At 39.6% G+C, this 26,716-nt stretch overlaps 1 protein-coding gene across 1 annotated transcript in view; it reads right to left on the reverse strand.

The window, feature by feature from the left end:
• CFAP47 (cilia and flagella associated protein 47) overlaps window positions 1–26,716 on the reverse strand; it is a 610,902-nt gene that overhangs the window by 443,587 nt on the left and 140,599 nt on the right. The window contains exons 26-27 of the mRNA XM_040336504.1: window positions 26,151–26,357; window positions 1,561–1,661 (exon numbers count right to left, since the gene is read on the reverse strand). Of these exons, the coding sequence (XP_040192438.1) occupies window positions 1,561–1,661; window positions 26,151–26,357 (308 nt within the window). The remainder of the gene's footprint in view (window positions 1–1,560; window positions 1,662–26,150; window positions 26,358–26,716) is intronic.

Raw genomic sequence — 26,716 nt, forward strand, 5'->3', positions numbered from 1 at the left:
AAGCACAAGGCTGAAAAGCGCAAATCGTCTCTCACCAAACTTCCACTAACACAACTGGTAGTGAACTTCTCTTTAATAGTGCCGTTGTACGTGACCACATTATTGGCGTTCAGAATTTCCGACAACATTTGTGCGACCGTGTGTATGCAAGACAAGTTTGAGTCAACATCCGTTGGAAAAAAATCCACGGTTTTGTTGTCGGAATGTCCAAACGTCTGTACGTGGCATTCGGGTTGATGGTTAGTGGGAGGGTTAGTGGGAGGATTACAGGAAAGTAGCAGAAAAGTAAGCATGGGTGTTAGTCTTATGCCGCGTACACACGATTGGACATTCCGACAACAAAACCGTGGATTTTTTTCTGACGGATGTTCGCTCAAACTTGTCTTGCATACACACGGTCACACAAATGTTGTCAGAAATTCCGAACGTCAAGAACACAGTGACGTACAACACTACAACGAGCCGAGAAAATTTAAGTTCAATGATTCCGAGCATGTGTCAAATTGATTCCGAGCATGCGTCGGATTTTTGTGCGTTGAATTGTGTACACACGGTCAGAATTTCTGAAGTTTTGTTGTCGGAAAAATTGAGAACCAGCTCTCAAACTTTTGTTGTCGGAAAGTCCGACGGCAAATATCCGATGGAGCATACACACGGTCTGATTTTCTGACAACAAGCTCACATCGAACATTTGTTTTCGGAAATTCTGATCGTGTGTACGTGGCATTTGGGTCACAGAGAAGGTAAGCCTGAGGGTTAGGGCTCGTTTACACTTGCTTCAAAACAAGGCTTTGGATAGGCTTTATTAAAGCTCTCTTAATGACAGTCAAAGCTCATGTTACTAAATAAAATGGTTAGCTTAAAGTCCTGTTTACTTTAAAAATTATGTCACTTTAGTGGTGCTTCAAAGCATCTTCAAAGCCTCCATAGAACTCTATGACAAAGCTCGCTTGAAGCACCTGCAGCTTTTGAGAGACATTGATTCAGCTTTAGCTTTGCTTTGTTTTGGAGAAATTGCAGGTATGAGACATCCGCATACACGCAGGGCATCTTTCAAGCTTCAACAAAGCATCAAAAAAGCATCATGGAAGCATCAATGAAGCTCCACTGAAACATCACCAAAACTTAATCGAAGCACCACCAAAGGTTCATCGAAGAACCACCAAAGCATCAAAAATGTCATGAAAGCATGTTGAAGCGGTAGGCGCTTTAATGTGTGTTGAAGCCAAAGCAAGTGTAAATGAGCCCTTATGCCACGTACACACAACCGTTTTTCATGACATGATAAATAGATGCCTTGTTTTTACATTCACTTTGTGTTAATCATTCCACATACTATATGATTTCTGTGGGCTAACCAGAACTTAATGAACCTGATCTGAGCTCCAGCTTGTAAAGAAAACACACCAGGTGCACTCAGCGTATCATTACAACCTTCATTACAACGTTTTTTGACACCATATGGTGGAAACATAAACTACAATGTAAACTGTCAAACGGGTGCCTATAAAATGCAAGTGATATCTTAACTCAATAATAATTAAAATTTACAAGATTTACCACTTCTTAGGATGACCTGCTGATCGGTCCGATGACAGGCTAAATAAGGATACACCGTTAGTATGCAGTTTTCAGCCACAGCAGCAACCTGAAGAGGAAACCTAAAAGTAAAATAAACATGATTCAATGCAATTTAGGAAGGATTTAAATATTAATTAGCAACAACAAATAACATTTCCTTTTAGCCTTGTCTTGAAAGCAACAATCAATACACATTTGCCTGTAGTTCTACAATAAAACATTAAAAGCTGTTAACTGTTTTGTTTACTTTGTCAATAACTATATCAATTGTGAAATACAATATTTATATATTTTTGGGCATTTTCATTCAAGATAAATGCACTCTTAAGCATGTAATGCACTCTTAAGCCTAGTACACACGATCAAAAAAGAAGGGGAAAGAAGGTTCTAAGAAAGATAGTTTGTTTTTCTAATCATTAGTAGGTCAAATCAATGTTTGATTTTTACCGCATTGACAAGAATATTCGAAGGAACAAGATGGAAAGTTTTTCTTGAATGTAGGAATTTCTAACAATGTATGTGGTTTTCATTTGTTAAAGCGCTTTCATTTCAAAATCAAATGTTAAAAGCAAACAACATTTTTTGAACTGCAAGCAAATGTTCTGAGAATGTGTTGAGAACTTTCGTAAGAATTTTAGCTTGAAATCCTATCCATATACAGTGGGTATAGAAAATAATCACCCACTTTAAAATAATCACATGTTGTTGCTTTGCAGCCTGAAATGATGAAAGACACTATTTTTATCCAGCTGTATTTACTCATTCAGGCCACATGCACTTAACATGGAGGGGGTGTTTTGGGCAGGGAGGGCTCCCCCAAAGCACCTTGTCCTCATGTTGATGGGGACAAGGGCCTCTTTTCCACAACCCTGGTCAGTGGTTGTGGGAGTCGGTGGGCGAGGGGCTTATCAGAATCTGTAAACCCCCTTTACCAAGGGGGCCCCCATATCTTACAACCACCCCATGTGAGTGAGTATGGGGTACATTGTACCCCTATTCATTCAACAAAAAAGTGTAAAAAAATGATATAAAAAGTGGAGAGAGTTTTTGACAAGTCCTTTTCTTAAAATCAAAAACATTGTCCCCCAAAAGTAAATCCAGCGGCAATCACAATAAACGCCACTGCCACCGACCCAGAAAAAAAAAGCTCTGCATCCCTCGCTTGCCTCCCAGCATTTGCTGTCTGACAGGTCCAGTTCCCAGTGCCAACAGAAAATAAACAAAGGGGCAGAGTAACCTGTCATTGGAGATGTCAGGAGCCAAAAACCAATGGGTGCTGAGATGGTTTTTTTCAGGTCGGCGGCAGCGTTTATCATGATTGATGCTGGATTTACTTTGGGGGACATTATGTTTTTGGTTTCTTAATAAAGGACTCAACAACTGTCTCTGTGTTTTTATTTATTTTTGACACTTTTTTGGTGAATGAGTAGGGGAAAAATGTACCACATACTCATTCACATGGGGGTTTGGATCTGGGGGCTTCCAGATTCAGATAAGCCTCCCGCCCTCAGATCCCCACAGCCACCACCCAGGGTTGTGGGGAAGAGGCTCTTGTCCCCATGGGGATAAGGTGCCTTAGGGGGAGCCTCATCTACCCTAAAGCATGTGGTCTGGTATGGTTCAGGAGGAAGGGGGCGCTCGCCCCCCTCCCCCTTTCCGGACCTGCCGGGCTGCATGATCGTATAAGGGACTGGTAAGACTTTGTGAGGGACTTCACGCCTTTTTTTTATTTATTTTGGCATGGGGTTCCCTTTAATTAGATTGGGAGGGGGGGAGACCACATGCTGATTTCTTTTTTTATTCTTTTGTTTTTTAAATGCCAGCAATAGTTTGTTTATATTCTGCTGACAGCAAGTGAGTCATGGTTGTTAAGGATGCAGCGGCCAGCCCTGTTCCTTAACAACCTGCTATTCTTCACACAGAATTCAGAGCGGATCAATATTTTCAATTCAATCTGAATTCAAACCTGACCAAAAAGTTGGAATAAACGAAACAAAACAAAATTAATTACAAAACGAATCAACGAAACGAAATTTGTAACATAACAAATCTATCCGAAACTAAACTAAACACGTTTCAATTCTGCACTTGTCTACTATTTTCCCACTTAGAGCACAAACAGCCTTTTGTTCTCTTTCACTGGTTCCAAAGAATAATCTAGGGGTTCTTTTTAGTGTTTTTATTGGGAATAATAAACTAGGATGGGAGAGGGAGCATTGGACACCCTGATGAATTGCAAAACTGAACAACTTGAGGACTTGTCAATTTCTGGGTGCACTGCACAAACCGCTGGCTGCACTGCACAAATTGGATCCCACAGGATCTCTTATACAGTTGGTAGCCTGTACTCCTTCCAGAGTTAAATGCTACACCCCAAGGGGTTTATTTACTAGAGCTGGAGAATGCTACATTAGGCTCACTTCTGTATAGAAACCAATCAGCTACAAGGTTTTATTGTCAAAGCTTAACTGAAGAAGCTGAGGTCAGAAGCTGATTGTTTTCTATGCAGAAGTAAGCCTAATGTTGCACTCCCCAGTTTAGTAAATAAACACCACAGTCACTACTGCTCAGCAATGTGGTTGCTCATTTACTTAAGGATCAGGGAGGGAGATGTCGACTCACACCACCATAGGTCAGCTGGACTCTTTCCCACCAACTTCCTCCTGGCTCTTCCCAGTGAGCTTCTCTAGACCCAATTTGATTCCTGGACTCAAGTTTGCAAATAGGCTTCCCAGCTAAGCCTAGCTGGGACCCCTGTGTCTTCCTAACGGATCATTTCAGAAAACCTGCCCCAAAGGCAGAGCCCCTTCACAGGGGTCCCCTCCAGCAGAACTGGACCCAGGAACTCTGCCGCTGCTGCTCAGGCATCAGCCTAGTTATGAATTCTCTCACCACCTTCTGGGCACACCTCCCTAGGGATTGGCTAGAGTCCCATAAATATTTAGGCTGCATACCCTGTCCTTCCTCCTAGAATCTATAATCCTCTAGAAAACAGGGGGAAGTAAGCGAGCATCACCCTTTGAAACACTAAGCAGCTTTAAAGATTCAACCCCTGCTCCACTGATTACAGGGGAGCCAAAAAAACTTGCATAGCAGCCTGCTCTACACTAGGAGGGTACTACAAGTATATAGGAGCTCCAAAGGCAACAGGTCATCTTTTTTTGTTTTCCAATATTTTTATTCAGATAATTTTAACAAGTACAATATTAGCATTTGCCATTGTAATCGGAAGTAATTGTACATTAACAATTTGTTGAAGATTCGGTTGCATTACTGATAAGCCTATATGTACGTGGGATTTAATATAGCATCATCCACCTTTTTGCTTTATCTAAAAATCGCAAATCTAAACCGAACAAGCGAACCACTAACTGAACTTCCACGTGGTCTCAGGGACCATAATTGGTCCAAAGGTCCATTGAAAGGCAAATTCAGATGGATAGAGGAAAGAATGAGAAAAAGAGATATCAGTAGGGCATCTTTTTTTAATTGGCTATTGCATTCCACAATGCATTTTGGCGACTATATTATAGAGGTAAACTCAGACTACACAAGATGGGCTCACCCTGATTATAGAGAAGCTTACTGCTGCCCTCCTTTTGTGGGACTTATTTTCACAGGCTGCAATATCTACCTCACTATATGTAGAAAGGGTTGCTGGTGCAAGTTCTAAGGTTTCCCACCAAAGATGCCAAAGACTATACAATTTGGTAATATTGTCTCAATGGGGTTAAACTGATTTTTTCAGCATTAAGTGTAGATGTTACATTATCAATACCCTTTTCCAGAGTAGGCAGTGATGGGGAGACCCATCTCTGTGTTATGGAATTTCTAGCTATGCACAATAAAAAAACGATTTCCACTGTCATGTGTAAACACTAATCATCAAAATACTCCTCCATGAGGTTCACATTTCAGTTAATTGGTAAATACAGTAAAACCTTGAAATTGCGAGCATCATTTTTTCCCGAAACCATGCTTGTATTCTAAACTTGTATATCAAATCAAATTTTCCCATAAGGGATAATGGAAACTCAGATGATTTGTTCCACAACCATTAAGTCCTTCAGTTTATAGTCCATATAAAAAGATTATAGCAATGTGATGGGTTGTGTAACCATTAAATGTCCATCCACAATAAGCAGCTTTCGCAAGGGGATTAGAAAAATTAAGCAGGCGCTACAGAGTATAAAAGAGAAGAGAGGTGCCTCTAAGTGTAACAATATGGTTACATTTAATGAAGGTACAACATTTAGCAATTTACAGTATATGGTTTATGTGGAGCGATCTATGTGGACAGCTTTACCCCAGATGCCTGCATACTTAGATGTGCCTAATCATCAACCATTTGTGTTTTGCTAAATGTTGTACCTTCATTAAATGCAACCATATTGCTACACTTAGGGGCGCATCTCTTCTCTTTTATATTCAGTTGTGACGTGACGCTATTTGTATATCAAGACATTGCTAGACATTGCAAAACGCTCTCAAACCAAGTTACTCTCAATCCAATGTTTTACTGTACTTAGTTAACGGTGTTATCACTTCATGCCTCAATAAAAATAATTCAAATCTTATGAAAATAACATTTCTATGTGCAACTGTCTAGTTATGTGTTTCTCAAACAGTATTCATCTTAAGGTTGCTAGGAGTTCCTTTAGAAGCGATCAATGGCAAATTGATTTCCCACCTACGCTGACCTCCAGTGACCTCTACATTGACCACTAATATTAGATTACACCTCAATTTTAACATTTGGGTTTCTTTTCTGTTTCATTATTCAATTAATTTTAAAAATATTGTTATATATATATTTTTTTTCAGGAAGGTATTAAAATAGATTTTTTCTGAATGTCAAATATGCCCATAGGTACCCCGCAATACTTATTATTTGATTTATAATGTTTTTCAATTCATTGATCAAGCTAATGTACCATGAGCTGTTCCTCAGGGATAATAAGGTTGAGAAAGGCTGCTCTAGCTTTTTGTATATTTAGTACAATAGAATATTATTGTAAATGCCATAACAGATATATTATTATGCCTCAAGTGGGACAGCAATATAACTAGCAAATAAAAATCATCACTTATGAAAGTTACCTAGCAATATTTGCTGTCTCTGTCCACTCCAGCTGCATTTCCTCTGGGGCAGAGATAGCAATATAAGCTGTTCTCCACCTCTGCCCATGATTAAACACTCTGCAGTGTCTGCACTGGAAATCTCCAGAAAAGGCAGGCTTAATCACCAGCTGTCAAATCTGCTTACATTCCCATATGGACATGTTGGCATTCATCTATAATGTGGTACAATTTACAACAATACTTTTTTATTTTAAAAACAGATCCACTTTTAATTCATTCTGAAAGTGCTCACTGACTTCTTTTGTATCATATTGCCATCAGACATTTTCATAATCCCACATACTATGTTAAGTGTTGCCAAAAAAACAACAACCACTGAGTGTTACTGCAACTAAGAACTCAAGCAAATTGTGTTGGTTCCAGCCTGCCTATTTTAAACAACAGAGAAATGTCATTATTATACTTCAGGACCAAAATCCATCAGATAGCTGAAAATTAATAATATTCTTCTATTATAAAGCTCACTGGAAATATGTGCTATGTTTATTAACCCAGTTGGCTAAAAAGATAAGAATAAATGAGGAGATTAAAATTTTATGTACAACAGTCCTTTTCATTTTTACTGAACTTGAGCTTATAAATTTTTTTGCACTATATTAAAAGTAGTTGGTAATTTAAGTAGAATTTAAGTAAAAAAAAATTACTTAGCTCTTTTAGCTATTTAAGATGTAGTAAAACAGCAACTTTGTTTGTTTTTTTACCACTTGAAGGCCAGCATGTTAAATCACCTTTCTGTTTAGGCCATTTCTTAGTTTTCATCAATGTGGTGTTTTGACTAACAATTACTTGGTCATACAACACTGTAGCCAAATGAATGACCCAAAATAATATTTTTTGACACAAATAGAGCTTTCTTTTGGTTATATATATATATATATATATATATATATATATATATATATATATATATATATATATATATATATATATATATATATATATATATATATATATATATACTGTATATGCTGGCTTACACTAGTCTCACTCGTGACACTGCAACTTTTGTGGTGGCAGTCAGGAACATGCTTGTTGGCTTTACTGGTTTGGTAACACTAGGACTGGTGTGGAGGCGATCAGGAACACTAGGGGGCAGATCCACAGAGATCTGCCCCGGCGCATCGTATCCGAGATACGCTATGCCGCCATACCTTACCTGGCTTTAAATCGAATCTATAAAAATTTGCGCCGTAAGTTACGGCGGCATAATGTATCTCAAGCGGCGTAACGGCGCGGAATTCAAATTGGCGATTAGGGGGAGTGTTTCATTTAAATGAAGCGCGTCCCCGCGCCGAATGAACTGCGCATGCGCCATCCCTAAATTTCCCGTCGTGCATTGCGCTAAATGACGTCGCAAGGACGTCATATTTTTTAACAATAGACGTGAATTACGTCCATCCCGATTCACGGACGACTTACGCAAAAAAAATTCAAAATTCAAAATAAACGCGGGAACGACGGCCATACTTAACATGGTAAGTCTAACTATACGCCGCAAAACAGCAGCTTTAACTATACGCCAGAAAAAGCCAACTAGAGACGACGTAAGAGAATGTGATGGCCGTGCGTATGTTCGTGGATCGTCGGAAAAAGCTAATTTGCATACTCGACGCGCAAAACGACGAGAACTCCACCCAGTGGACACCGAAGTATTGCATCTAAGATCCGAAGGCGTACGGAGCCATACGCCTGTCGGATCTAACCCAGATGCCGTTGTATCTTGGTTTGAGGATTCAAACCAAAGATACAACGCTGAAAATTTGAAAGTACGAGGGCTGATGTAGAGGCAATTAGGAACACTATTGATGGCTTAACTGGTCTGGTGATCAGGAACACTGTTGTTGGCTGCACTGGTCTTGCAACACTGTGATTGGTGTAGTAGTAATAAGGGACACTGTGGATGGGCACACTGGTATGGTGACACTGTACCAGTTTGACAGCAACCAGGGACACTGTGGCTGACTGCACTGGTATGATGGCAGTGACCAAGGGCACTGGCTGTCTGCACTGCCAAATAATGTCACCAGAGCAATCAGCCAGTATCCCTGGTCACTAGCTAGCTATCAGGGGCACTGGCTGGCAGTTCTAGTGGCAACGTGTGGAAAATAAAAACATCACAGAGTGTGTCTTACACTGCCAATCACTGTAGGAAACACCCTATGTCTTCCCATATCTGATTGCAGAAATAGTACACTAATGTGCGTTGCACTGCCAAAACTTCTACATGCACATGTTTAGGCACATTTCTTGTGTTAGGCAGCCATTCAAATCAATCAACTGGTCCTTGGGTCTTACACCAAAATGTTTCTTCCATTTGAAATCAACACCCTCAAAGCTAGGCAGCCTAGGCAGTCTTTCAGAGATTTGAGATCCAGAAAGCACTTAATCAGCAACATCTGCATCAGGGGTTTGATAGTTGCTAATACAGGACTGATTCATTTTGATAAATGTCAGCCAGCCCACAGAGTCTGTGCAGAGATGTGCTGTCTTATCTGTCACAAAACATTTGGCAGCACTGAATGCCCATTCGGAAAGCATGCTGGATGCAGGGAAGTCCAGCAGCTCTATTACATACTGGGCAAGTTCTGGCCAGTGGTCTATTCTCATGACCCAGTAACCCAGTGGATCCTCAACCGAAAAGGTCCCCATATCTGTTTTTGCCTCTAGATAATCTCCCACCATATGATGAAGATTCTGCAGATGAGCCCTGAGAACCAAGGACTAAAGTTTTCACTGAGGCAACCCCCTTCTCCACTGCTTCTCTTCTAACAGAAGCCTCAAAACAAGGTTTTCCACCAGACGGTAACCTACCAGAGTCAGGAAAGCAGTTACATAAACAACTCTTTAATGTGCTCCTAAGAGATTTCATATTCTGCTCCATCTGTGGGAATGGGATGAGTTCTGAGACTTTCCTTCTTATAATGTTGGTCAAGGAGGGTTGCCTAACAATAGTAATCCTTCTCCTTGATGCCATGTATGCTCGGGTCCTTTGGCAGGTTTTTAAGAATAAGGGAACCCAGGCACCGCAAATTTGCAGAGGCATGAGAAGCAGACTCCTCAGGGTCACTTAGGATTACAGTATCTGGAGTTGCCTCCTCCCAACCACCCACTACTCCCAAGGATTCTAGGATGGAAAACCATTGGTTAAGGATTGCTGTATGTCTTGCTCTGCTTCAATGCCTCCAAATATTCCTTCTCCCTCTCCTTGTGTGTGTTCTGTGGCGTAGGAAGAATGGTGTCTGCATAAAGCGGAACTTGAGAGAAAAGGAAGTCCTCCTCTTTCTCCCACTGTTCTGCCTCCAGTGCCCCACCCATAATGTCATCTAGAGTCTGCTTCAGCAGGAACACAACTGTGATTGTGTCATTGATGAATGAATTGTCATAGCTCACCATTCTTGTGGCCTCCTTAAATGGCGACAGTACAGTGTATGCATTATTTTATCAGTAGCAATTGGCGTAGGCCTGAGCCTGTCATTGTGCCATACTCACACTCGTACTCATTGACAGCCCTCTGCTGCATGTACAGCCACTGCAGGATTGCCAAAGTTGAGTTCCATCTGGTGGGCATGTCACAAATCAGGCGGTTTACGGGCAGTTGGAATTCCCACTGAGTTTCAGTCAACCAACCACTTGCTGTGTATGTTCCCCTGAAATGGCTACAGACTATTTTGGCCTGCTTCATCAGATCTTCCAAACTTGTGTAAATATTTAAAAAATGCTGCATAACAAACTGAGGACATGTGCCAGGCATGGCACATGTGTCAACTTTTCCTGTATAAGGGCAGACAAGAGGCCTGTGCTATTATCACACACCACCATTCCTGACATGGTGTGAACCACCTCTGGGCTTGCCCCCTGCATTATACGCTGACCCACACTTCCCGTTCCCATTTCCGGTATCTGGACGTTACAGAGACAGACAGCGCGGTGGTCAGCTAGCCGCCCTGGCATCCATAGAGGCTACATCTTTGTTCCATCTCTAAGCGGCTACCATCTACATCATTGGGACACAACTCCTCACAGTCCTCCACCACACTGACTGCATCACAGACCACACAGTGACTCTGGACCCCTTACCACTTATGTGCCTAAATTTTACATCCCTTTGTGAGTAGCCATTTGGCATTTTGATTAAACAAATTCTTTAATACTACACTGAGTCCGGAAGAACCCTGTTTCTGCTTTATTTTGTCTTTCAGAGTTGTGCTTCCACTCTCAAGGTTGCTGCCACCAGTGTATACTGGAACTGATTTACCTGAACTGACTTTTTATAACCTTTTCCCCCCACCCCATCCCTTTACCCTGGATACCTTGTATGCACTTTATTTGGGAGTGTTTAAATGTTTACACAATTATCAATTATTTACTTAGTTGATTCTTGTGCCATCTCTCTCCTTTTTTTACTAACTGCTATCATTGCTGCTGTTTTTACTTTATTAAAAAATTACTACACTATGAGACTTTTATCCGTTTCTCCTGTAGTGTAATTTTTTACATTCTAGCCCCTTCCTGAGTGGCCATTGTAGTAGATTTATGCCATTAGCGGAACCAATCTGGTGTTCCCAAAGAGTTTTTTGACTGTCCTGTAAAAAGGGGTCAAACATCTCTGGTGAGTGGCCATCTTCATATTGAGCACTCGTGGTGAGGGATCTAGAAGTTTTACCTCAGAGCATTCCATTTTTGTGTTGGGATTTATTCATTTATTCATTTTTTGCTTGCTCATTTTTTCAATAATGTGCACATTTAAGTTTGATGCAGTGTTTTTCTTTGTGCCAGTTTTTCACATGAACGTATATAGCACTTTATTATATACTTTATAATTCTATGTTATACATAAAGTAAATGCAAAGCAAGAAAAAAAACACGGTCGGATCTAAGTTTTGCATAATTTCTACCTAATCCTGGGCTACTAACAAATAAATTGGATTGAGGGGCAGATGAATAATGCTAGTTTAAAGCTGATTGGTATATGTAGGAAGAGACTGAAATTCTATGCGGGTGATTGTAACAGCATGGTGAAGGGAGTGAACCACAACTGCGGTTAGCAAGGATTTCAATGTGCTTCTCTATGTGACAACTCAGTATTGGGCCTCAGGCGTCACTCCTCGCAACAGGAGTTTGGGGGATCTATACATCATCTCTCTGTCACATAAAGAAAGGTGTTTCCTCGTAGCCTGTAGGAATATCTTATTCCACTGGATATCTTCCACTCCCCCGTCCCTATCTGGAACAATTAGAAATCTCAAGATTCTACTTTTCCGAGAAAAGCTGGATTCTAAGTCCCATCCTGTATGGCTGTGTAAAAAATTTGACAAGAGATCATCTTTTATCAACCAATGCCTGACGTCCTCGAAAAAGACGTAGTCTAGACATGTGCACAGAATTTTTTTTCGTTTTTTTTTGTTCTGTTTCTTATCGTTCCGTAGGTTCGTTCCCGTTCGTTTTTCGTAAGACGCCCGTTTTCCTGTTCGTTCCCGTTCGTTTTTCGTACGACGCGATTTTTTCGTATTCCGATCATTTCGTATTTTGGTTACCGTTTTATTTTCGTACATGCAGGATGGTTCGTTATTCTGTTTAATTGATGTTCGTTGATTGTTAGACAATAATTTTCGTGAATTATCATCATTTTGTACTTTCATAAATATATCGCGGGATTCGCGGCACTTTCAACACGCGGCTCAACCATATTAACTATTGTTAAGCCCCATACACTTGGTCAGACTTTTTTAACAACAAACATAAAAACGATCGTTTTACCGAACGTTCGTTTGTTTTTAAACTCCATCAGAAAACCATTTTTGGGTTCCAGGTTCAAAAGTCTAGCCAACTGATCTCTCCCTTCAGACGAAAATCCACAGAAAAGTTTATTTGGCTCTACTGTACTACTGTACTCAGCACAAAAGAGAAGCTGCTTCACTAACTAACTACACTCACTGCCCATTCAAAAAAACGAAAATGACATCTTATAACAAAAGATTTGCATTCTGTATTTTGAAACCAAATTACGAACAGAAAGAAGGAATTCAGAATACAGAATACAAATCTTTTGTTATAAGATGTCATATGAACATACAAACAGAAAAAGGAATCAAACAAAATACAGAATGAAAATCTTTTGTTAGATGTCATATGAACATACGACTGAAAATCAAAATACGAACAGAACAAGGATTCAAACAAAATAAAGAATGCAAGTCCTTTGTTATAGATGTCATATTCGTTCTTTTGCCGTTTTCGTTTTGTCGTATTTTCGTCGGATCGTTCGTTCGTATTTGCGGTTGTTCGTTATGCGACTCATTCGTAATCCCGTCGTTTTCGTATTTTGGTGCTTAAATTTTTTCGTATATACACATTATTCTGCGGGTACGAAAATGAACATTTTCGTACGAAAATAACATTCGTACGAACGGGAATGCACATATCTACTGCCTACAGACTTCTCTCTTCTTGTTTATGGAAAAGGACTGCTCGACAATCGGAAGTCCCTCTTCAAACGCAGCCTCATCTAACATTCGATCAGCCTCATAAGTAACCTCCTGCCATATGGACTGGAGTAGCTTTCAATTTAATGTAATTCTTTGCGTTAGCAATCTATATTGGATGCTGGGATCACTGGGTTTATGTATGTATTTGTATTTGCTATCAGTTAGTACTTAGGTTTTTGTCTCGGGCTGCCGTGAGGGGACGGTGATCTGCAGTCCCTTCTAGCCCCCCCCCCCTCTTTTGATTAGCACTAATACCTCTATTCTCCATCTTAATAGTTTATCCTCTCTGGTCACCTCTATCTCGCTGCTAACTATATCTCCTTCCTCCTTATTTCCCCGCCCTCCCCTCTTTTCCCTTGATTACTTCTTTTATTTTCTCTTTATTAAAAAGTGAAAAAATGTATTGTTTGGTCATCCATGCATTGTTTTCTAGCCATATTTGCACCTCTTTCCAGGTTGCTTTGCATGTGATCTTGTCTTTCATGTTGAAGCTTTTTTAATAAAATATAAAAAAAAAAAAGGCGTTGAGCTACTAAGGATGGACGCATTACAACATGCGACCAGAGCTTAGTGTTATAAATTATAGTATTTACTAAAAGATTGCAATGCACAACTGTACGCTAGTGATTATGAGTATTACATAGCGTTGTGCATTAGGCAACTAAGGGAGAAGGTATAGAATACGTCAACCCTTAGCATAGAAAGTTTTAGGCGAACATGTTCCGCAACTTTAGGGCATAGGCCCATATACAAGTATCACTTATGTCAGCACGTAGTAATTATGCGTTGTGGCGACAACTGATAGTTGCATAAGAGTAGCAATTTATAGCTTAGGTACTTTGAGAGTACACGTGGTAACTAGGAGTTGTTGCGACAACTATTAGATGCGTATGAGAGGCAATATAGCTTAGGTAATTATAGTCACATATGAGAGGCAATATAGCCGTTTTGCAGACATCAATGGATAGGGATTCCGTGGTGTAGGGTATTCAGCAAAGGCCTCAAGGTTGTAGTAGGTGCAATAGCACTAAAGTAGTAGTTGTTTCCTGGAGCGGTATAGCAGCATGGGAAGCGATGGCAGAGTGGACGCAGTGAGAGTCTGTTGCTAGCTGGCCATAACGTTGCCTCTATAGTAGCGTAGCCGGAACGGCTGACAATAATAGAACCGGGATCGTTTGTTATGAGAATGCCTTTATAGGCAATGAAAAGGTGCAGTACATTAGCACTGATTTGCTGCGCACTTCCGCATTCCAAGCTGGAACGCACCACGGCGCCAGGCGATGATGTCATCGCGCGAGCGCCGTATGCGTTCCAGCAAGGAACGCATTACGGCGCCGAAAGCGGCTGCAACTAGAGGAAGCGCCTGTTACAGTGATGCATGTGCTTGTGTGAAGGATAACATGTATCATGTAGGCAGTCGTGTGACATTTTGTGATCTTTACCGTGCATGTCCACTCTGACCAAATCTGGCTTTAAAGGAATTAACGAATAAATGACGAGGACATGTTTTAAAGAAAAAAACTGTAAACGTTTGCTAGATGGATATGTATACTTTATTTAAAAAACAAAACAAAAAAAAAAAACAGGGGATTTAATACTACTTCAGGCATTTTAATAAAGCTTGACATGATGAGCATGAGTCTGGGAAAAAAATAAATAAAAAACGTAATGATTACTCATTTTAAGTGCACATAGGAGAACTAAATAAAAAAAGCACAGCCATGTCTTGCCCAGCAGTCAAATGATGTCATAAAATCATTCAGTGACTTTTGAAACAGTGATGTGTAGAAGGTCAAACTGTTTTCTTGAATTCAGTACCTTTGTATTGATGCATGTGACTGTTCATTTTTTTCTGACCTCCATTTACCAGCTTACATTACAAGGTTATTTATCTCAGCGATGTGTATATTTTAGTTTGCAAACATGATTTTTTTTTTCATTCTGGAACTATTCATATTTAAAATGCTATTAAAGTAAGTGAAAAATATTTCTGCCATTGTATAAGAAATTCCCTGTCTTTCATTTCAAGGTTTTACGACAAGACACCCTAGCCTTTAGTCAGTTTTGCTGAAGTGCAGGTCGATTAATCATGAACGGTTGATCTCTGCCTTTAGATAACATATACTTTCGGCCTCCTCCGCTTGATGGGAAATTAAAGTCTAATCCCTCTGTTGCCAACTTTTTGAACTTGCCGTGTTTCATTTCTTGTTCAGCTTGGGCCATATCTACCTTTGTAGCACTCTTTTTTTCAGATAGTACATAATTGACAGCTGTGTAATGGACTCACTTGTAGACTATTTGTTACCTACGTTACAACTGCACATTAAATTACACCTGTCTTCAAGCTATAGATATTATGCTGTCATAGAGGAGGGTACAGAAGAAACATAATGTCTTGTTTCCTTTGAAAGCCTCTACTGAATGAAATATGTCAGCTGACAGTAAAAATGCTTGTTGCATGGCTATTAGGATGATCCAATGGATTTAATGGTCTAGAGCCAGTGTGCAGATCAGAAGTTCTGACTTACCTCTGACTTAAGGTGGTAGTAAACCCTCTTCTATAACCAGTGAAGTGAACAGCCTCAGATGATACACAGAGATGAAACAAATCTCCCTACATAAGTTGTACATGTATATCTGCTGTTTTTCCCTTTCTACCCTCTTTAGAAAGCGTAGATCAAGTTAGAAATCTTTCCTACTCTTCCAGCAGTGGGTGTGGAGTCTGGGCTTACACTGTGTGAGAGCTGATTGGATAAAAGACCCCCTCTCACATAGGCAGAGCAACAAAGGAACATGCAGAGCATTAGTGTGAATAGACAAGCTCTCTGCCTATCTACCTCTAAGCTCCCTCCCGACACAAATTTGCTGTCAGATGCTGTTATCTCATGTGTTGGAGAACTTGTCAGAAGTTATCATCACTGATAACAGAGGAATGGAGCAGCAGAAAGACACAGTACTTTGGAGAGAGATAAGTAAACACTACAGATATATGTGCTTAGGTCAAATTTCATAAACGGGGATTACAACCACTTTAGCACTACAAATTAAAATTTTGCTTTTTTGCAACTAAGGCAACATGTTCCTGGGAAACTTTGGAGACACATTTCATACTTAAGTGAGTGATTATAGTGGACTTGAACTCAAAAAGTGAAGATTTGGTATGTTATTCAGGACATTAGGAAATCTTAATTGTACATAAGCGGTACTGTCCTTGCTGGAAGCTCTTATATATCTACCAAGGTGGCTGCCTCCACGCAGGGACACAGTGCAGAACATGGCATGGTAAGTCAGTAATAGGGAAACGATTAGCTGCAAGAAGACCACAAGCAATACTGGTGACTATTCCTTTGCCCTATGCCTTCCTGCCTTCCTTTTCTGGGCACAGCTTCCAGAGTTCACTTCTTCTAATACTTCTAATTCTTCTAGAATTCCTGGAAGCTTACATAAAGCTTCAAGTGAAATTTCAGGCATCAAAAGTACAGTCTACAGATTAACTACAATGAGACATTTACATTTGCAGGGATGCAGGGGATACAATGTTCATTTTTTATTTATTTTATTTTTTACAATGCTGGGCTATTCATGTGAATATGCTATAAATACACTGCCATCATTTTAAAATGGCAAGGTCTCTCTAGGGGGTATATGTGTCGAGGTGGATTTTTTTTTAGAAATCTCTTTGGTTCAATTCTAGGCCCTGGCAGTTGAAGCTACACTCCACATATGAACATTGTTCAATATAATTTATAATAGTCCTATTACAGGAAAAGAGTAAAAGAAAAAGGAAAACAGAAGTAAAAGTAAAAAGTCATAAGACGGACAGTGAAATTGAACAATATATGTTCTATATCTTGAAAGAGCAAAAAAGCATTTGTTACCCATCATTCGGCTGTTTGCATACTTATTTCCCTAATGTGTACTTGCAAAGAAGTTACAGAAAATAGGCAATAGTCGTTAAATATATTATGTGAATCAACATTTGCAACCTGCTGGTAGCCAAAAAAAGCTCAAACTCCGACTGTGAAGACTAAAAACTCATAAGCGCAGGAAGCTCATTTTCATTAAATATACTCTGTGATTTTGTCATCAATTTTCCACTAGGCGACAGCTACACAGTAGAGTTTTTTCTTTTTTCTTTTTTTTTTTTTAATCTCTTCTAATCCTGTAAAGTATAATGACATTTTCTTCAATGGGAACAAAGTAGTAAGGCATATATTTATGGAATTAGATGGAAACTAATTGATGAGTACTGAACAAAATTCTTTGCAACTAAAATGATAAAAATATAGATCACTTTCTGTAACATAAACTGGATTTTTGCCAACTGAATCCATCCATGATTTTATCTTGAACAGAAAACAGTTAAAGGGTGTATTTACAATGAGTTTATAGCAAGTGCAAGTGCCTTTGTTACATTATTCTGTGATTCAAGCCATCCGAAACAACAGTGGCATTAAAATAAAAAAATGTAAATCTATAAAACAATAGGATGAGATATTCTTTTGAGTATTCTTATGGGAGCTCTAGGGGAAGGCAACAAAAGAATGTCTGTTATAGAATTTATGCTTACTGAAAGGAACTTCACTGCTGAATTATTAATCGGCATGTAGAGTTTTAAGAATAATAAATGTATGAATCATCACTAGTCCTAATCTATATTTGGCACGGGAATGCAGAGGTCTCAAATATAAAATAACAATTGTCCGCTCCCCATAAAAATAAATCAAAGGTTAAAAGTGAGGCCAAGAAGCTTTGATGTTGAAGCTTTGCACTAAAATGTTTGAGGGAAGGATGCCAAAATGGTAAAAAAAGTCTCCATACTGTATATTATACAGAAGTGCAGGTATATACACCAGTATCTTTTATCCACTTCCATTGCCTAAATGACAGACAGTGAAGATATAGTATTTTTCCCAATGCATAAAATGATGAAAAATATGATATTGCTTTAGGTTTCACATCTGTGAGGCCCCGTACACATGACCGAGTTTCTCGGCAGAATTCAGCCAGAAACTCGATCGGAGCTGAATTCTGCCGAGAAACCCGGCGTGTGTACACTTTCGGCCGAGGAAGCCGACGAGTTCCTCGTCGAGCCAAATAGAGAACATGTTCTCTATTTCCTCGTTGTTCAATGAGGAAAGTTGGCTCGCCGAGATCCTCGGCGGCTTCACACAGAACTCGACAAGCAAAATGATGAGTTTTGCCCGTCGAGTTCCTCGGACGTGTGTATGGGGCCTGAGTGACAATGTTGCAGAGTTCGACACCCACCAGATCTGTATTGCTTTGGCAGCCTTCGCTAATCACAGCAGCATCTTTGCCCACCAATGTACATCTAGCACGGATTCCCTCTGTGTGAAAAAGAGAGCCATAGAGGTGAACAGAGGTTCTCTATCCAGGGACAGCTGTTGATGGCACTCAAAACAGGACTGATCTAGAAGGCATCAAACAATGTGGGTTTCTCACTCATTGAAATGAAGATATACTTATCAATATAGTATTGTTTCCATAAAGGAAAATCCTTTTTTACATGAAAGATGTCACAAAAGTCTATACTCTGAGACTCAGGTCTGCTTTACTCTTCTAAGCTACAAAATTGGGTAAGAAAGAGACTTTCTGTTGAATCACATTCTGAACTCTCCATATGCGGAGCAAGTAAATAATATAAGCAAAGACAAAGGTGTGGTTTAAATAACAGTGGCACATACAACAGAGGAAAATAGAGTGTAGTCAGATCATGGAACAGTGATATATTATTTAGCATATATTACTACGTATCATTGTTGGCATATTTGGAACTACATGAACTGTCTGCGACTTTATGGTTTCTTTATAGTTACTGTGTTAGTGGTGTAATATTCTTCAGGTAATATATATTCAGTCAAGTAAAAAAGAGGCAGTAATATTTTATGTTATCCACAGTATAAAGCTTATGAGGAAGCCAAAAAAGTAACAACCACCTTGGGTGTGCACAGCATTTATCCTGTCTTGAGTAAGAGTAGAACTGAGGAAGAAATATGTATTTTTATATATTTTTTTGGGGATATTTATTATACTGAAAAGTGAAAAAATAAAATCCACATTTTCGTTCTTTTTTTTTTAGTGCAAAAAAACCCACAGAGGTGATCAAATACCACCAAAAGGAAGCTCTATTTGGGGGGGGGGAAAGGATGTGAATTTTGTTTGGGTGCAACTTAGCACAGTCACGCAATCAATTGTCAGCAAAAAGTGCTCTGTTCAGGAAGGGGGTAAATCCTTCTGGGGCTGAAGTGGTTAAAGTGGTTGTAAAGGCAGAAGTTTTTTTTTTTTATCTTAATGCATTCTGTGCACTAAGATAAAAAGCCTTCTGTATGCAGCAGCCCCCCTCAGCCCCCTAACACTTACCTGCGCTCCATCTATATCCAGTGATATTGCACGAGAGACTCGGCTGTTCGGGACTCTGCCTCCTCATTGGCAGAGGCAGCAGCGAAGTGCCATTGGCTCATGCTGCTGTCATTTAAAAGTCAGTGAGCCAATGAGGAGAGAGAGAGCAGGGCCAGGTGGCGGCTCTCTCTCTGATTGGACACAGGAAGCTGCGACTTGGCTCAGGGGCCTCTGCAGCAAGCTGCTTGTTGTGGGGGCATTCAACAGGAGGGAGGAGCCAGAAGCATTGAAGAAACATAGGGCAGATAAGTATGACATTTTTAACCCCAACAAAAGAGAGACTTTTAAGTCAAATTAGGGTATGAAATTGTATGAAAAAAATGATAATTCAGGATTCATTAATAAATACATAGATGTATTAATCTGAGTCTTTTATATTTGCCAGAAAGCCAGGTAAATTATTTAAAAGTCCACACGTCTGTATCTTGCATTCAGTACAACACGTTGTGTTTAATGGAGGATCTTTTTTTTTTTTCAACGGATCAAAAACATAAAAAAAACGCTAGTGTGCAACGTTTTTGACCATTTATTAGCGTTAGAGTGTTTTTACAGCTGAAAAACATCTCCCAGAACCCACTCATTTTTACTGCTCAAAAACGCCACTGCCCAAAACTGCTGAGAACAGCCTATTAGCTGGATTCAAGTAGGGTGGCGTATGTTTGAGCCAGGGAAGCGTATCGTATTTACGCTATGCCGCCGTAAGTTAGAGAGGCAAGTGCTGTATTCACAAAGCACTTGCGTCCTAAGTTACGACGGCGTAGCGTAAATGTGCCGGCCTAAGCGCGCCTAATTCAAATGAGGAACAGGGGGGCGTGTTTTATGTTAATAAATTGGGACCCAACGTGATTGACGTTTTTAACGAAAATATGTGCCGTGGACATATGCCAGTGTGTATTGCTCCAAAGTACGCCGCAAGGACTTATTGGTTTCGACGTGAACGTAAATTACATCCAGCCCCGTTCACGGTCGACTTACGCAAACAACGTAAAATTTTCAAAATTCGACACAGGAACGACGTCCATACTTAACATTGGCTAGGCCAGCTTTTTGGTGGAATAACTTTACGCCTGAAAACGCCTTACGTAAACGGCGTATCTTTACTGCAACGGGCAAGCGTACGTTCGTGAATAGGTGTATCTCGCTGATTTACGCATTCTAGGCGTAAATCAGCATTCACGCCCCTAGCGGCCGGCGGAACTAGACAGCTAAGATACGATGGCGCAGGCCATCGTATCTTAGCTACATTTAAGTGTATCTCATTTTGAGAATACACTTAAATATACTACGGCTTAGATTCAGAGTTACGACGGCGTATCTACTGATACGCTGGCTTAACTCTTTCTGAATCTATCTATATGTGTGCATGGACACATAGGATAACATGATGGAGAGTTTAATGACTGTAGAAAAAAAAATATCTACTGCCAAAAACAGCTGTTGTAAAAAAATTCCAAAAACTTCCAGTGTGCATGAGGCCTTATAGTGGTTACAGTATAAGTAACACATTGACTACCCAAATGGTCAGCTATTGCTATCCAACAAAATCCAGAAGTGACAGATTTTCATTTAGAAGCTGATAGCAGCTACATGTCCCACATTGCAATGACTTTTAGGTTAACATACCAATCTCTTTGCAATCAAATTCATTCTAATCATTGGAAATGTGCCTTTGCGTGGAACAATACAATACAGAAATTATTTCAATACCAAGAAAAATAAAACAATCCTTGTTACAAAACAGGCATTTGTCCTTGACCATGTCCTGCTAGATCATTGGCTGCTTGAAGGATTGATAGGGATAGAAATAAAATCGATAACGCTGTCCGACCACGCCCCAGTGGTGATGTCCCTGGACTTAGGGGAGATCCCGGCTGGACCGAGAGTGTGGAGATTAGATGAATCCCTTATAAATAATGCTGGAACAGCCGATGATCTAGAAAAGGATATGGTCATATTCTTTAAAGAAAATAATATTGAAAATATTGCTCCATCTACGTTATGGGAAACGCATAAGGTATTTATAAGAGGGAGGTTGATAGCAGAAAAAGCCAAGAGGAAGAAGATTAGGCAGGCACGAAAACAAATATTACTAGAAGAAATTCAGGCCCTTGAACGGAAACATAAAGAACTACAGGAAGAGCAGGTTCTAAGGGTATTAACTAGAAAGAGAGAAGATCTCCGTGACCTACTGGAACAGGAAACGAAATGGATATTTAATAAAATGAACAATAAATTTTATGCCCTGGGTAATAAACCGGGGAGATTGCTAGCAAGGACCATAAAACCGAGAAACGCACAGACCCCTATCCTGAAAATAAAAGACAGAAACGGAGATATGAGACACTCCACCAGGGAGATAAGTAAAATATTCTATGAATATTACCAAACTTTATATAATGTAAACAAAGGGCAAGGGGAAATAGCAGTCCAGAATAAAAGGGAAAAAATTAAACAATATTTAGAAAAGGTCAAGACCCCGGACCTGGCTGAGGAGGTTATAAACAATTTAGAGAAAGAAATAACAAAAGAGGAAATAAGCCAAACGATCAGGAACCTTAAAATGGGAAAGAGCCCTGGCCCTGATGGGTATACGTCACTATATTATAAGAGATTTGGGGAGACACTAGGGCCATTTTTTCAGAAATATATGAATTATATAGGGGAGGGTCTGGTAATGCGGAAGGAGGCTCTGAATGCCCACATAACTCTGATAGGGAAGGAGGATAAGGACCCATCCTTATGTGCCAGCTACAGGCCCATATATTTGATAAATGTGGATATAAAAATCTGCTCAAAAATCCTTGCAGAGAGAATAAGACCGCTCCTGGCTGGTTTGATAGAAAATGACCAAGCAGGGTTTGTTCCCGGGAGAGAAACGAGAGAAAATATCCTAAGGGTAATATTTCTGATACAGAAAGCTAAAAAGAATAAAGAACCAGTAGTATTCCTGTCATTAGATGCCGAAAAGGTGTTTGACAGGCTGGACTGGGAATTTATGCTAGCAAATCTGTCCCATATAGGATTTGGCCCGAGCATGCTTAGGTGGATAGGGGCTCTGTACTCAAACCCCACGGCACAGGTGAGGGTGAATGGAACCCTGTCGGATAGTTTCCCACTCTTTAATGGGACCCGGCAGGGTTGCCCGCTATCGCCCCTCTTATTCATTTTATCCTTAGAGCCGCTACTAGAAACAATACGGATGAACCAGGAAATAGAAGGGATAAAACTAGAGAGAAGGGAGCACAAGATATCTGCATTCGCGGACGACATGATGCTTTATGTACCTAATCCTAGGGTGACATTACCTAGGATAATGTCAGAATATGAACGATATGGTGAGATTTCGAATCTCAAAATCAACAAAGAAAAAACGGAGATAATGAGCATATCTTTAAGTCCACAAGAGCGCAGGGAACTTGAGGCCCTATATCCATTTAAATGGAAGCAGAGGAGGATGAAATATCTGGGTATTTTCTTATCTAGCACAGAAAGATACCTCTATGAAGATAACTATATACTAATATTGAACAAAGTAAAATCAGAATTAAAAGGATATAGTATAGAAAGAGTATCATGGTGGGGAAGGATTAATACTATAAAGATGATGATTCTGCCCAAAGAATCCCGATAAAAATTCCGGAAATATTTTTTAAAGTCCTGGAAAGGATAATAAGAGGCTTCATATGGAAGGGGAAAAAGTCTCGTATAGCGGCAGAGACCCTGATTAGATGTAAAGAGGAAGGAGGAATACAGCTGCCGGACTTCAAAAGGTATTATGAGGCGGCCATATTAAGGAGGATCATAGACTGGGGGCAGGGTGAGGGAGGCCGTAAAAAAAAGTGGGTGGAAGTTGAAGAAAGCTTAAGTAAGAAAGATCTGGGAAATATAATATGGGTACCGAAGCAATATAGAGGTCTGCCCAGTGATACTCCTGTAATAACAAAAGAAACTTTCAGAATATGGGACAAGGTCAGTAGGATTAAAAAATGGCTTTTTAATAGTCCGCTGCTGCCACTCACGGGTACAGATTTCTTCCCACCTGGTAAGGGAGGAGGGATGTACCTGAGGTGGGCGACCTCGGACACTTTGAAATTGAAGGATGTAATAAAGGGTAATGAATTATGTACGGTGGTTGAACTTCAAGAAAGATATGGACTGTCCCCAGGAGACGGGTGGAGGCACAGACAAGTTCAACACTTTGTAAACACTTTGCCAAAACCCCTGAGAGCTATGAATGAACTAAATCAATGGAAAAAATATATGACCCAAGGAGGACTGGGAAGGCAGGGAATATCAAGTGTTTACAAGGTGTTGAAAACTAAGATAGAACTGGGTGGATTGAATATGATAGAAAACTGGGAAAGAGAACTAGAAAACTGGGAAAGAGAACTGAACCAAACCATATCTAATAAAAAGAAGAGACAGGTTTTTGACTATGTCCATACTACATCGATGGATGCAAAAGTAAAAGAAACCAATTATAAATTACTCACTAGATGGTATTATGTCCCAGTGAAATTACACAGAATGGATAGTGAGGCCTCCCCCCTATGCTGGAGAGAGTGTGGGATGGAGGGAACCCATGCTCACATATGGTGGCAGTGTCCCTTGATACAGGTATACTGGAGGGAGATATTGGTGTTGATTAAAAAAATAAGCGGATTTGAGATAAAATATGATCCCTGGGAATGTCTGTTTCATGTTACGAGCCTATCCAGGAAAAAGTATAGAGGGTCCCTGGTTCCGTTCTTATTGAACGGAGCCAAGGCACTAATACCTAGGAATTGGAGGAAAAAAGAAGTGCCCTCGATAGGAGAATGGCTCCAGGAAATCGATAAAATTAGAATGATGGAGGAATTGTGGTCCTTTCAGGTTGAATCCAGGCTGAGATATGAGACTACCTGGAAGGGATGGAGGGAATACAGGGGGTTAGGAGGCGACGGGGTGGGCGGGGGGGGAGAGGGGGGAGAGGAATAGAGGGGGAGGGTGGTCGGGCTTATGTGCCCTCCCGTCCCCCCCCCCCCTTTTTTTTTTTTTTTTGTACTATACACAATAAGGGGAATTATTCTCCCCATAATAATCTCTCCTTTTTTTCACACTTTATAATATAGGGGACAATGTTCCCCTTCTTACTCATCTTTTTATTCTATAGTTTTTTTATCCTTTTTATCTCTTGTGTTGGTGAGGTGGGCCTTTGCACGTTAATAATATTAAAATAATAATAATAATATTTGCACAATAGGGGTGTTTTTCCCCCTTATATTAAACCTCTTGATTTTTTTTTCCCCTTCTTTTTTGGTTAGGGATATGATAGCACTTTATAATGTTAGTAATAATAATATTATACACAACAGGGGTGAATCTTCACCCGATATTTATTCATAAACACACAATAGGGGGAATTATTCCCCCCCTCGGGAATAATCGTTTGGCTTTTTCACTTAATATTTCTGTTTATATATTTTTTTATTATTTTTTTTTTTTTTGGGTGAGGTGGGTTTTTGCACGTTTATAATATTAAAATAATAATAATATATGCACAATAGGGGTGATCTCGCCCATGTATTAAATTTTTCGATCTTATATTTTTTTTTTCTCTCTTCTTTTTTTTTTTTTCACAAGGTAGGGAATTTGGCCTTCCCTCTTTTTACACTTTGTAAATACACAATAGGGAGAATTTATTTCCCCTGGATTAAGTGTTTTTTTTATTTTTTTTCTCTTATTTTTCTTTTTCTCTTCCCCTTTCCTCTCGTCTTGCACCCTCCGTCTTTACCCTGCCCCGTCGCCTCCATCCCTCACCGCTAGGGCCCCCCCCAGGGAAATTAAATCTTAAAGGGAAAATTAGACATGGGGCAAGTTTGAAGTGAGTAATCCTGTAGCACTAGTGACAGACGAAGTCTTCACCTTTTTCCTGTTTCTTGTTTTTTTTTTTTCTCTTTTCTTTATGGTATAAGAGGTACCTATTGAGACCATTATGTTGTAAGTCTGTATGTTGAGTTTATGTGTATTTATTGTTCTGTTTGGAAAAAAATCAATAAAAGAAATTTTGTAATGAAAACAGGCATTTTAAATAACAGTTATTTTAGTATTATGAAATCATGACAAAAAAAATGACTTTCTTTAATTATATTGTACAAACACTGAACAATATACTCCGCGTTTTCTTTTAACACTTTGACAATAATGGTATGCTTTTCAGCTCCTGTTTCACTGAGTGTGTTTTCTAAAAGTATAATGAAGCTGATTTATGTATGAAATCAGATTGAACCTAGACCCAGACAGTTTTAAATGAAAGAGGAATTCTGGGTTCTACATACCACTGAGATTTTATTGAGATGCACAGTCAACTGAATGAAGCTGAAATGGATTTTATTTCCCCATGAAGTCCACTTGACAGGAAGGAGGAAACCCAGACATGCTGAGATGTTAACAATTGTAATTTATATCATTTTAATTGGGTGTGTTCAATAAATACAATAGCTTTTGCACATCTTTCTAAAAAGATAGATAGAAGTAACTTACTTGTTGTTTTCTTCATCAGTGAATACTAGATCAACCAAGCAACACAGTGGGCTAGAAGATTTGAAGGAGATCCAACAGATAAGCTTTTCACTTGGTTGGCTGGAATCTTTAATAATCTGTCCATTGGGAAAGTAGACTGAAAACACGTCTACCCTTTCACCATTATCAAGTTCTACCTCTGGAATTTCCACATTTATTGAAGATTTCCTAATCAAAAAGATTTTGAAGAAAACAACAGTAGAATTTTTTTTATAGGTATCACAAATAATTATTTATACCTTGTTTATATGAACAGACAACACAATGGCTGCTCTTGTCACAAGAAAACATGAAACTACTAGACCAAAAAATTCACCCCAGTTGATACCCATCCCTTAAAAAAGCATTCGGATGCAAGCGAACATACATCCCAGCTGTCTTCCAGTCCTACCAAAATCACAGGTAAAAAGCATCACCATCTAATTTCCACGGGTGATTTAATTTTATATTTGCACATTAACATTTCCAATGCCTCGTACACGGGGCCGGTTTTCCCGATAGGAAACCTGTGAGGAGAGCTTTTGGTT

This window comes from Rana temporaria, chromosome 2 (genome assembly GCF_905171775.1).
Source record: "Rana temporaria chromosome 2, aRanTem1.1, whole genome shotgun sequence".
Lineage (NCBI taxonomy): Eukaryota > Metazoa > Chordata > Amphibia > Anura > Ranidae > Rana > Rana temporaria.